A 13,922-nucleotide genomic window follows, 5' to 3' on the forward strand; every position below is an offset into this window, starting at 1 on the left:
TCCCTGGAAACAAAAAAAAATTTTACAGTAAAATCATTATTACTTATATTTTGGTAAGGTTATAAAATTTTTATCTGTTTTTACTTTTTTAATGTGACTTCAGAAAACTTTCAATGACATGTGACTTACATAATATTTACATTGGATGGTGGTGTTCTGCACCTTAAAGAAGACAGAGATTTTAAAAATATCATTCTTCTCTACCTAGCTGAGGAATCACACATTTTATAACAGATAGCATCAAGTCTTCTGCTGAGAAAGTCAGTACCTGACATTTGCATTAGAAACTGTGAAGTGTTCCTGATATTATGTCCTTTGATCCTCAGATCCTCCCAGGAAGATAGGCAGTAGGAGGTATTGTTCCCATTTTAAAGATGAAGACACTGAGGTTCAGGAATGGGGACTCAAAAAAAAAAAAAAAAAAAAGGAATGGGGACTCAACTAGGCTACAGAACCAGATAATGGGTGCCTGGACTTCAGGCACTGAACCCTAAGTTTCCATATCCTTTTTACCATAAGCCTGCCATGTTTACTCAGCTCTCCTACAATCCCAGATTTGTCATGCACAATTAGCAAGCATTATTTCAGACTCCCTCAGTGTCCAGAAGCTGATCTGAAAGACCTAAAAGCATCAGCATGTCAAAGCCACCACATGGCAGGTTGACATTTAGCAGCACTATTCTCCTTGAGTGATGCTTTGGTCTCACCCCTGAGATTCCAGTGTCATGGGTCAGGGTTGGGGCCTGGCCACTGGGACTTTCAAAACTCCACTGATGATTCTAATGGGCATCCAGGGTTGGGAACCATCACCCCAAAATAATAGATTCTAACAAGCAGCATGTAGACCAGATCTGTACCACAGAGGTGTTCTGTTTGGTTCCCATACATGTGTTTAAGTTTGATTTAGTTGTCAACATTTAAAAACACAGAATTTTCATAAAAGCCCACGTTTCTGGCTTCTCCTCAGAATTGATAGTTGTGCCTGTCTAGTGAATAGTGGCTGGCCTTCTGTAAAGGCAGAAGTCTTCCAGTTCTCCACGGCCTACAACCAATCCTTTTGTCTCATCAGCTCCTTTCATTTATTTTCATTTTATAACCCTTGTAGGGCTGCTCTGAACCATTCATTTCTCTTGGAGGCTGGGAAACTGAGGCTTATAGACAAGTAAGTGTGGGAGCTGAGCCTCCTTAGCTGCTAATTGAGCTAAGCAGACTTCCCTTTTCTTTTCCAGCCGGAGAATATACTGTGTGTAAATCAGGCAGGACACCAAATTAAGATCATTGACTTTGGGCTGGCCAGAAGGTAAGGGGATGATTTTGTTTTGATACTTTGACAAAACTCCTTGGGCCTTATTGTAGCTTTCTTGGGCATGGTTACCTGCCCAAGGACCAGCCAATTCTTCAGTTTTGAGACTGACGCAAGAAAGCGCTCACACTCAGAGGCAGAAGTGCTTGCAGATGGGCCTTGTTATTACCAGAAATGTGTTTGGGCTGTGAGATGCACTTCTCCCTAAGTGGCGGTGCGGTTAACTGTAACGTGAACCACCTGAGCAGAGAGGGAGTGAGCGTTAACGGGGGCTGCTGAATGGGGTGTTGGGAGTATGGTGCCCTGGGTAGGTGGTTCTGGAGCCACCCAGGACTGAGTTAGATCTTGGTAAAATGGTGATACAATGACATTAATTGCCGATATGAGGATCAGTTATGAGGGTTAAATGAGATCCTACATGGATAGTACAAACCCATCCTATGAGGATGATTAGGTTGTCAAATTTCAGTGCACTAACATGAACACTGTATGTAATTTTTTAAATTTCTTAAGGGTTCCTAAAATGCTTAAAGCCTAGTGAAGTATAGACAGCTTTACTGCATAATCCTGTCTAGTCATATGTGTGAACACTGGGCCACTACAGGGCTCCTGCCATGGGAGGGGTGTGAATTCTTAGCAGTGGTCATAGCAGATCCCTGACATTTAGGCTTCCCCCAAGTCTCCAAGCATTCACAGTTCATAAGTATAGCAATAGTCATATGCCCATCTCTAGGCTTCCTCCAAAATTTTATTTTCTCCAATGACTTTTCTCTGGGAACCACATATTTTCTGGGCAGGTCTTCACCCCAATATCTACATTTTTGATTCTTCCCCGAAGTTTTCCTATCATCTTAATGACTGTTTCTCATAAAGAAATTGTCTTGGGCTGGGGATATACCTCAGTTGGTAGAGTGCTTGCCTCGCAAGCACAAGGTCCTGGGTTCAATCTCCAGCACCAAGAAAAAGAAAAAAAAAGAAATTATCTTTGTTTACTTTATGAGCCTTAAGGTGTCCTCTACTCCAACTGCAAGTAGAAGAAAGCAGAGCCTTGTCCCCATGGAGCCAAGCTGCTTGCCTGAGTTTAGCCTTTGTTTCCTGTAGCTGCTTGCAGGCAGCATCCAAAATGGCAGTTTTCTGAGGTCATTCCTCCCCTGGTTGAAGTGGTTGATGTTTCCTGTCTGCAGGGCTGAGAGATACATTTTCACTGCCCCCAATGCTATTGATATAACAGCAGGACATTCATATCATCCCACTGCAACTTCAGGATCTCTGACTGTGTCCTTTATTTCATGCACAATATAAAATCCCCCAATCCAAACACTTAAAGACATTCAGTTCATAATGGAAAAAATACTGCTTCATATTTTCACAAACAGTGCCTTCTAAAATTGGAATTATCCTACACACCTGCATGCATTATACACCAGGTCAGTATTTCTCATTATGTTACCTGTCCCCCAATAAATGTTTCAAAAAGACTTCTTCCCCTGGTTGCCTGGTCCCCCACTCCATGCCACAAATGTACTGTGTATTCCTTTGGAGAGTCACAAACCATTGCAGTAGCTGTTATTCCCTGACCCTCACTTCCAAGAACTAATTTTCACTTCCTGTGGGACAATATTGTCTTTATTGAGAATACACACACACTAGTGTATGTAGTATGTCCATTTGCCACATGCACTGTGAACTGAGAGTAAGAAGCAACCACCAGAAACTTCTGGAGTCAGGGAAGGCTTCTTTGAATAGTCAAAAAGAGTGGGTGGACAGGATTTGTTAACCGCAGGCAATGGTGCACTGGCAGATGTTTAATCGCCAACTGAAGAAGTGGGGAATGAGAGCATGTAAGGTTGATTTGTAATATCTGCCTATTTTTGCTCATTTCAAGCTACCAGTGTAACATCATCGAATAGCTGTGAGGAGATAATGGACTCTGGTGCAACTGTGAGAGTTGGTGCTGGCATAATACAGCTGGAGGGGAGGCAGTGTGAGTTATGGGGCCAGAAAAGGTGTATGCTGTGTATGAGCAGGCTAGTCTGAGGGAGATATGGTAGAAGATGAGGGCACTAAATGAAGAGTCCTGAACGTTAGGTTCACAGGTTTGCATTTTATCCTATAGGCTGTTGACTTGTACCTAGGAGGGAGGTGAAAAGCGCTGAAGGTCAGCTTACCAAAAATTAGCCAGAAGCTGACTGTGAATAGCCAATCCATCCAAAACTGTCAGATGGATTCCTTAACCTGGTCAAGGGCATTGATGATGATAATTTTGCCATCAGGACCAAAGGCAGAGGGCAAATTCAAGAAAAGGAACCTTAAGAGAAGTCCCCACATAAAACTGCTGGACACTGTGACCTACCGACATCTGAAATACACGATGCCCAGGAATCTGCACTCAGTGGGGCTGGGTGAATACAATTAATTTGATTTTGAGATGGAAAGAAAACATCAAAAACATCCTTAATCATCCAGGAGATGGGTCAGTCAGGCAGATAAACTGGCCCTCTTCCTAGAAAGTGTGTCATTTTCAAGAGGAAGGCTCTGAGGGGAGAGCATGCGGGTTCAGAAAGCATATTCTATACTGGGGAATAATGAAATGTTTATAAAGAAAATACAAATTATAAAAAAATAAAGTTATATTTTTGGGTGGGGCCATTTGAAAATGCTGAGATTTACAGTGGGGGAATGGTTTCTGGCAGAGTAGAGGTATACACAGATCTTCAGAGGTCCTGACATTCAGAAGGAGGAAACCAAGGTTACCCCAGGCTGGACAGTAAAGTCATCAACCATCAGTGGATCTAAGTAGTAGACCCTGTCAAGGGTAAAGGATGGAAACAGGATGGGAAAGATCTTGCTTAAGCTGGATCTCCCAACTCCCAAGCCAAGGTTCAGAGTAGAATCAGAAGACAAATCCATTTTTTCCTGGACAGGGCAAGGGGGTGCTTACTCCAAGTGCTATGAGACTTCCTATATCAGACTATTGTCATAGAGGACCTTGTGCTGAAAATCTGGAGTGACGGTTTTGTTGGATATTTTGACACAGCTTTGGGGTGAATGCATAGGTTAATTATTGCCACAATACTGCTGTATTACAAACCAACCCAAAATCCAGTGGGTCAAAACAACAATAATGTATTCTCATATACACATTTGTGAGTTACCTCAGGTAATGGTACAATAAACCTAAGTCAGTTGAAAACTATTGTACTAGCTGGAATTTTGTAATCCAGTTGTTAAACACAGCTATTATTAAAACTAAAACTGTATAAATTGAGCAAAGAAATTATAGTAAAAACTAAGATACCAAGTACTAAAAACATCAGTACCTAATTATTTTGCTATACTCTATGCTCCCATGCTTATTTATGCTTCTTATATCTATATGGTAGAAATATTCCAGAATGGTGAGCAACTAAGCCACTCTTTCCAGGTCTTTAGTTAGTGACTTCATCATGGTACCTTAAATTTGGCCATGGGAAATCAGTATTTACACCTCAGAAATTGGCAAATGCTACAAATCAGGGTTTGTATGTGCGTAAACTAATAGTTGATTGTTAAATATTTATCTCCACACCACTGGTTGAGAGTCATTGATCTAGGCTGGGCTTAGATCCAAGATGAAATCAGTGAAGTCACATCAGCTCCATGTGTTTCATTTTCTTCTCATGTTAATAGCAGAGGAGCAAGAGGACAAGCTCTCATGGCCTAGATTAAAATTGACCCAATGTCACTTCCACCCACATTTTGTTGATCAGAGCAACTCATATGGCCAACCCCTGCATTAATGGGATGAGTCAAGATATGATACTTTTAGTGAAAGGGACTATAAAGTCACATGACACAAGATGTGGATATAGGGCATAAAGAGACATTGGGAACAATAATATCACCTGGGTAGGTGGGTTCCAGGGGTTGAGAGAATAGGCCTTCTCTCCTTGAGCAGAGGCTGGTCTTCTCAATTTTCCTCCTTTACCCTAAGTCTTGGGCCAGTCGTTAGTGCAGGGGAAGAGCAGGTTGCCAGAGGAGGGCTTACATACTCTCTCAGCTTCTAGGTAGAATTCCTACCAACCCTCTTGTTGCTCTTTCCCTGGATGAATGTAGGCTATGTTGACCCTACATCTGTATTTGCCTGGAATCTAGCAAATTTGGAAGAGAAAAGACTCTTTGAAATGTGGTTTGAAGGAAGTGGGGTATTTTGGCAGAATAATTATTCGATTCAATTTATTATTTTAATTCATAATTGACTCATCTATAAAATGGGGACAATAACCTTTCCTTACCTATTTCATAGGGTTATTGGGAGGATGAAATAATGCTGGTATGTAAAATTTTTAGCACAGTGCCTGACAGAAAGTACCCATTAATTTTTAACCACAGATTTTTTTCTCCTTTAAGAGTGATTCTAAAAAGCATGGTTTACTACCCCCTTCCACCCAGCCATCAACTGTTTTTCTAGCTTTGCTTAAACTTCATGCCCATAACTACTTCTATTTGGAATCATGATTTTAAAAACTCACATAATATACAATTTACCACCCAGTTTCCATTAATGGAGGAATGAATAAAGGAAATGTAGAATATATATGCAATAACATACTATTCAGCCTTTAAAAAGTAAGTATTATTTGAAACAACATGTATGAACCTGGAGGACATTATGTTAAGTAAAATAAGTCAGGCACAGAAAGCATAATATCACTTATATATGGAATCTAAAAAGGATGATCTCAGAAGCAGAGTAGAATGGTGGTTACCATGGGCAGGGTTAGTGGCATTGAGAGACACTGGCTGAAGGATACAAAATTTTAGACAAGAAAAATAAAGAGATTCATTGTACAACATGGTGACTATAATTAATAACAATGTTGTATATTTGAAATTGCTAAGATAATAGATTCTAAGTGATCTCACCACATAAAAATAAGTGAGGTGATGCATGTTAATTAGCTATTTGAAAAGCTATACATATAACCCAAAACACAATGCTATATACCATAAATATATACAATTTTTGCCACTTAGGATAACTGAAAAAATTTAACATCTTAATTTTAAGTGTATAGTTCAGTAGTACAATTGTAGTAGTAGTAGTGCACTATTGTGCAATCAACCTCTAAAATGTTTTCATCTTGTTAAACTAAAATCGTGTCCATTAAACAGTAACTTCCCATTTTTCTCCTGCCTCCAACCTGTGGCAACCACCATTCTACTTTCTGTTTCTATACATTTGACTGCTCTAGGTACCTCCTATCAGTGGAATCTTATGGTATTTGTTTGTGGCTAGTTTATTTTACTTAGCATGTCCTTGAGGTCCAACTATGTTGAAACCTGTATCAGAATTTTCTTCCTTTTTAAGGCAGAATAATATTCCATTTTCTTATCCCTTCATCTGCCAGTGATCACTTGGGTGGCGTCTACCTTTTGGCAGTTGTAAGTAATGCTGCTATGAACATGAGTGTACACCCATCTCTTGGAAACCCTACTTTCGATTAATCTGGATTTGTATACCCAGAAGTATAATTGCTATATCACATGGTAATTCTATTTTTAACTTTTTGAGTAACTCCCTTTTGGTTTTCCATAGGGCTATCCTGTTTTACATTCCCACCAACATAAATATTCTAGTACCCCTACAACCTCGTCGAAATTCCCTTCCTTCCTTTCTACCTTCCATATGGTATACATACTTATGGGGGCGTGAAGTGGTATCACTTTGTTGATTTACATTTCCCTAGTGATAAGTAATAATGAACATCTTTTCTTCTTCTCTTTTTTTCTTGGTACTGGAGATTGAACCCAGGGATGCTGAACCACTGAGACACATCCCCAGCCCTTTTTATATTTTGAGACAAGGTCTCTCTAAGTTTCTGAGGCTAGTTTTGAACTTGTAATCCTCCTGCCTCAGCCTTCTGAGCTGTTAGGATTACAGGCATGTGCCACCATGCCAGGCTTTTTTCCTTTTTCTAATTCTTACCATCATCCCTCAAGTCACTTTGTACCCAATGACAGAGCAGTCCCTTCCCAACATCTTCTATCCCATGTGTACTCATTCGTATGGCTGCATAGCCCAATAATACCGATATTCTCTCCTCCTCAGACTGTAAATGCCTAGATGATTGTGGTTTTCTGATTCTACCATTAACTGAAAAAGCCTGATGTTTGGGGCCTTGGGTTATGATTATTATCCAGTAAGCTACATGTGTGGTGTGTGAGGTCCAGGCAATATACCCGACAGAAGGGTCAAACAGTGTCTCCTCCCACCAGGAATTAGTCCCAGTATCTTATGTCTTCCATGGTTCTCTGTGCGTCCAGGTACAAGCCTCGGGAAAAGCTGAAGGTGAATTTTGGTACTCCCGAGTTCCTGGCCCCAGAAGTCGTCAACTATGAGTTTGTTTCATTCCCCACAGACATGTGGAGTGTGGGAGTCATCACCTATATGCTGTGAGTGCTTAGGGGCCTGGCTCTGAGGTGGGGCTGGGGACCATCTGTCTTACTTTGGGTACCTTTTGGAGCAGCAAAAAACTGAGCATAAGTAGTTTATTTGGGAAGTGTTCTCAGGAAACAAAAGTAGAAGGGTAGGGTAGAGAGATGGAGAGGGTAGCCAGTTAAGGGTGTGTTAACAAACCAGTTAACCACATTTACCAACTGATCCTATTTCTAAGTTACCAATTATAATAGGCTAATATGGAAAAAAATGTTGATATCAGATATCATTCCCCAGCATAAAGGTCTGAATACCTCATTTCTTGGAAACGAAGGCCTATGCAGGCTCCAGCAGTTCTATCAAAGTGATGGGTTGAGCCACTGAGTTTTTGACACTCAAGTCATAAAATAATAATTGAAAATAACCAAAAGTACTAATGACCCAGCAGTTAAGGCCCATGTGTGGGCAACTGAAATTTAATTCTGCTAGGGAACTCTGGAATCATTGTGGAATACTTACTGAGTTACTTAAGGGGTAGAAGAATTAGGGGATACATCAGTTCTTATTAGTTCTTGTTTGTGGGCTGATCCCAGGTGTGTATAAGGATAGATTTAATCTCCTGGTTGATAAAGCAAGATTTAATTGAAAAGGCTTCAGCAAAGAAATGCAGGTGCTTTGGCACAGTGGGGCTGGAGTGTACCAGAGGCTAAGGCAAGGGGATGGGCAGGCAGGACACTGCTGTGTCATCTTACCTTGTCACTTCTGATCCCGTCTTCTTGTTTCTTCTTTCCAACCGTGGAGTCCCCTTTGCTATTTCCTTAGAGGCCAAAGTCATGTTTTGCTTCTGAGTCTTATCATTATTATATACCTGCTACCTACATCCCTGCACTTTGTGTCTCTTGCACCAGGCTGGGGAAGTTTAGAGTCAGCCAGTTAGGTTGCCCTGCCACTCTGCCCTCAATTTAGCAAGATCCTAACAAAGCCAATTTCCCTTTGGCCCAAGGTGAGGATAGTACCTGAATGATCCTGATTGTTGGAGAGACGTGGAAAGCTATTTTTAAATTAAATGAATATATACTGGGTGTACTGAGCTGAGAAAAGAGGAGAGGAACTTACTCCAAATACCATTCCTGTCTCTAAAATTTTAATCTTTCTATCTCCTTTCCTTAACAAACATGCTGAACTGTATTCTATGAAGAAATGATGGAAGTTGTTTTTTTTTTTTTTTTTTTTGAACCCTTTTGATTCTAGTTAAGTCTGCTTGACCCTTGTACCCTTGTAAGTTTCTTCTTTATTCTTTTGAGGAATGTCAGCAAATGTGGCTTCCACAAACTGATGATTCTTTCTCTCCTCTATAGACTCAGTGGTTTGTCCCCATTTCTAGGGGAAACAGATGCAGAAACCATGAATTTCATTGTGAACTGTAGCTGGGATTTCGACGCTGACACCTTTGAAGGGCTGTCAGAGGAAGCCAAGGACTTTGTTTCCCGGCTACTGGTCAAAGAGAAGAGGTACCCTTTATTGCTTGTCATGGACTGTTCTGATGGTGACCCTAATATGGGTACTGGTTTAGCCTGATGAATCTTTTCTTCCTTTAGGATTTCTTAATCTGTATTTCTTTGGAACAATAAAGGGAGCAGAGAAAGTCACAAAAGAAATCAATTTTAAAACAACCAGGAGCATAAGCTGTAAATAGTTTTAGAAAAATGTGTATTTACAAATGGGTCATATTTTCAAGTTATAAATTAAAATACACTAATGTTGAGGGAAAAAAAAGTTGAGATAAAAAAAAGTCATCATCAGAATAAAGGTCTGAATACCCTGTTTCTTAGTGATGGAAATCTACTTTGGCTTCAGCAGCTCTTATCAAAGTCATGGGTTCAACTATTGTGTTTTTTAATACTCAGACAAAATAATAATTGAAAATAACCAAAGGTATTAGTGACCCAGGAGTAAGGCCCAAGAATCTGGGGTCTAATGCAGCTAATAGTTCTGTGATCTTCAGTTTTTTTCCTGATTGTGAAAGGTTATGTGAGAATAAAAATAATCCTAATTCAGAAGAATCACTTGATGTTATACTCTGGAAGGAGGAATGAACTTCCTTTAAGTGTCAGGTTCTTTTACCACCTAAGAGCAAACAGCTGGCCTTCTAATGCTCTGCCTGTTTCCTATCCCTCTCTGGGTGGTGGTGATTAATCACTTCTGAAGAGGTCAGGGAACATTCTGATGGCAACTTATTGGCACTTTTAAGGAGCAGAATTTTAGGCAACGAGGAGTTTCCTTTTTGGTATATGGCATGAATCTACCTGAATGATTAATCTGTTCCACTAACTCAGGCTTCCATCCATTGGAGGAGTTTTAGACAACTAGAAGGGTAACCTCAACTAAAAGTTTTGATTGCTGTTTAATTTCACAGCTGCAGAATGAGTGCCACACAATGCCTGAAACATGAGTGGTTGAATAATCTGCCTGCCAAAGCCTCGAAATCCAAAGTTCATCTCAAATCCCAACTATTGCTACAGAAATACATGGCCCAGAGAAAATGGAAGGTATTTTTTCTTTCAGTAAAGGCAACATTTATATTCTGTCTTCTGAAAGAGTTGTAGCTTTTACTTACATTTTGATTTTAAATAGACAATTGAGGGGAAAAAATCTATTCATATCAAAAGTATTACTTGATTAAAAGATACCACGCACAAACTGGTGCAGTGGTGCATGCCTGTAATCCCAAAGACTTGGGAGGCAAGGCAGGAGGATCACAAGTTTGAGACTAGAATGCTTGCTTAGTATGTGCAAGGTCCTAGATATTTGATCCCCAGCACAAAAAACAAAAACAAAAACAAAAACAAAATAAATCCAAAATCTTTACCTAGGGATCCAGCACATGTAGATACAGATGAAGTAAAAATTATTTCATTTACTCTAACAGAGGGATTCATGCTTATATTTTCTGTTGTCATTTGGTTTCATAAAAAAAAAAAAAAAAAAAAAAAAAAAAAAAGCTGTTCACAACCCATGAATTTGATTTAACAACCTACTGGTGGGCTGTGAATCAGTTTGAAAAACACTGCTCTAGGGTGCTCCCCTTTTCATGTGAAAAGGGCAGAAAGACATTTCACTTCATACTTACTTGAAACATGCCATTTAAGGTCATATATTCTACTATAATTATTCTAGAAATGTGTTCTGAACAAACCCACATGGTACACTTGCTTAAGTCCTTTCATTGTTTCTTCTTAAAGTCATTAGTCTAAAAATATGCTTTCTCTTCTATTTTTTTTTTAACTCCTCCCCTCAAGAAACATTTCTACGTGGTGACTGCTGCCAACAGGTTAAGGAAATTTCCAACTTGTCCCTAATCTTCAACTCTGCTGCTCCAGTGGGCCCAGAAATTATTAAGGCTTGCGGTGATGTGAAGAGATGACTCAAGATTTTAAGTAATCTGACCTTTTACTATTATTGATTCCTCTTATTTTGTAAAAAAAAAAAAAAAAAGGTTCTGGCTGTTGCCTTGTGGATGAAAGTGGCTATCAAGAAAATATCTTAGGAGCTTTGTTTCTGCCTTGTAAGATCACTAGGTTTGAAATGTTGTGTTTACTTTTCAAGTATTCCTCTTGGCAATAAGTGTAGGCGTTCTTAGGTAGGTAGGAAAAGTCCTACTTTGCATATATCAAATTTAAATTCTAAACTTAATGTGATTAAAGAACTCAGTAGACCCAAGGATATGTAATTATTATCTCTTCTAATACAAAGATTTCCAAGAATTTTGATTTGCATAGGTGTGAGCAAATCTTGACTTCCCTGCTCTAGTGTCAAGCTATGTGGACTTAAGGAAAGTAATTCTCAAATTTGTTTTAATTATGCTCCCTTTGAGAATCAACATCAATGTGCATTCTTTAGTATTGTTTGCAATTTTGAAATATATCATCTGTCATAGCTAAATCTGATCATTCTGAATGTGTTTTTTTACCTCTGCATACCTTCATCCCTTCCTAATTCTATCCTGTCCTGACCCCCTTTTCTTGGGTATGAATCTCTGGTCTTGTAAGCCTGGATATGGATATACAAAATGTAATGATGTTCAGCTGAGAGAAACACAGAAATGTTTCATTACAAAGCAATAAAGGAAAACTGTTCTCTTACTGCTGTAGTAAGTATATATTACTTTCAGTGCTGTCATTCTTTAAACAGATACTTCTTATGTAGGGGCATATTTAAACACTTATTGTATGCATTTGTGACATTATCCATTCACTGAAATAACACTATTCTTAGTGTAGCAAGCAACACATTTACTAACTTCTAGATGTGTATATTTTAATACTTTTCCAACTTATAGCCATTAAAAGGAACACTTTATTATTCAAACATTCCTTTTATTTGCTTCTGATTTTTGTGCTATTTCCAGTACCTTCTCAAGTTAGCAGTTTTAGTTGGTATAGTGACTTTTAATTTTTAATCAGACATGCAGCAGTTTCGCAGCCTTTCAAGGATTCCCCCCCCCACCCCCCCGAATAAGAATTTTCTTGGTGTGGAGAAGGAGGCAGAAGATGGGAGAGGTTATCCTGATGCTGCGGTTCTCAAGTTGTAATTTTCCTGAAGCTAACCTTTGTAGGGAAGGTCAGATTTTCAGTGTCAGCATGTCTAGGCCTGCTCCAACTTGGCCAATTAATAAGTAAACATCAGAAACTACCTGTACTGAGACAGCACTAGCAATTTGGTAAAGTATTTTATTTTTAAGGTCAATTATTTTTCTGGAAAAGGTTTTTAGAGGGCAGCCTACAGAAGGAGTTAGAAATAATGTTTTGTAGGTCTACTGTGTATGTCATTCTTATCTTTGGGACTTAAGATCCTTGGGAAATAATATGAATTCACTACCCAGAAAAATGTAGTTAATAATTACCCTGCTCTTGGGCTGGGGACGTGGCTCAGTTGGTAGAGTGCCTGCCTCGTGAGCACAAGGCCCTAGGTTCAATCCCCAGCACCGAAAAAAAAAAAAAAAAAAAAAAAAAAATTTACCCTGATCTAAAAATGTACTGTCCAACAGAAATGTAATATGAGCCATATACATAATTTAAAAATTTCTAGTAGCTCCTCTAAAAATATCCACTGAAAGTAATTTTAATAATTTAACCCAATATATCAAAAATACTTTAAAAAGATGTAATCAATATAAAAATTATTGAAATATTTTATATTTTTTTCATACCAAGTCTCCAAAAACCTCATGTGTAATTTACACTTAAAATAGCTGTCAAGTCAGATCCTAGGTTTTCATTGGACATACTTAATCTATATTTAAATTTCAAAAAATTTATTGTGGAAAAATATATTCACATACTCAAGTTATTTCAAGTACTTAAAAAGTTCTCCAGTAATTGACCAAAGTATTTATTTTTACATGTAATTAAAATCAAATAAGCCAGGTGCAGTGGCTCATGCCTATAATCTCAGCAGCTCCAGAGGCTGAGAAAGGAGGATCAAAGGATAGAGGCCAGCCTTAGCAACTTAAAAGAGGGGCTGAGCGGGTTGGGGATGTGGCCCAGTGGTTAAATGCACCTAGATTCAATTCCTGGTACTAAAAATTAAATAAAATTAGAACTGTAGTTGTATCAGGCACATTTTAGGTGTTTACTAGACACATGTGCTTAGTGTCTTCTACTTTGGACAGATTTAGACAGAATCCTTTATCAAATTTTAATTAATTTCCCCCCCCTTTATGCTGCTGTTCTTTACCTAGAGAAACAATTTCTCTCCAAAGTCTCTTTGAGGGGGCATGTTTAGGCCAGGCCCACACAAGTGAGAGTATGACATTTAGCCCCCCTGATTTGAAATTCAAAGCTTTTATGAAGCTTGAATTTTATGGATATTTTTAGTTCTCTACTTTGCTGGTGTGTACTTTGCTAAAAATATTTTAGATTAGAACAATTAGAACAGTGCTGGTATCAACTGTTTTTTTTTTTTTTGGGGGGGGGGAGTGGGGGTTTACCAGGGATTGAACTCAGGGGCACTTGACCCACTGAGCCACATCCCCAGCCCTATTTTGTATTTTTAGAGACATGGTCTCAATGAACTGCTTAGCAACTCTCAAAGTTGCTGAGGCTGGCTTTGAACTCCTGATTCTCTTGCCTTAGTCTCCTGAGCCACTGGGATTATAGTGTGCCACCACATTTGGCATTATCAACTATTTCTAATGGGACT

At 39.0% G+C, this 13,922-nt stretch overlaps 1 protein-coding gene across 4 annotated transcripts in view; it reads left to right on the plus strand.

Moving 5' to 3' along the window:
• The window catches only part of MYLK3 (myosin light chain kinase 3), a 44,041-nt gene extending 32,178 nt beyond the window's left edge, over positions 1-11,863 (plus strand). For all 4 annotated transcript variants that reach the window (XM_079117634.1, XM_079117635.1, XM_079117633.1 and 1 more), the window contains exons 9-13: positions 1,230-1,300; positions 7,610-7,738; positions 9,080-9,232; positions 10,138-10,270; positions 11,021-11,863. In XM_079117634.1, the coding sequence (XP_078973760.1) occupies positions 1,230-1,300; positions 7,610-7,738; positions 9,080-9,232; positions 10,138-10,270; positions 11,021-11,080 (546 nt within the window). In that variant the 3' untranslated portion in view covers positions 11,081-11,863. The remainder of the gene's footprint in view (positions 1-1,229; positions 1,301-7,609; positions 7,739-9,079; positions 9,233-10,137; positions 10,271-11,020) is intronic.
• The last annotated feature ends 2,059 nt before the right edge of the window (positions 11,864-13,922 follow it).

Source organism: Sciurus vulgaris, assembly GCF_902686455.1.
Source record: "Sciurus vulgaris genome assembly, chromosome: 17".
Taxonomy (NCBI): domain Eukaryota; kingdom Metazoa; phylum Chordata; class Mammalia; order Rodentia; family Sciuridae; genus Sciurus; species Sciurus vulgaris.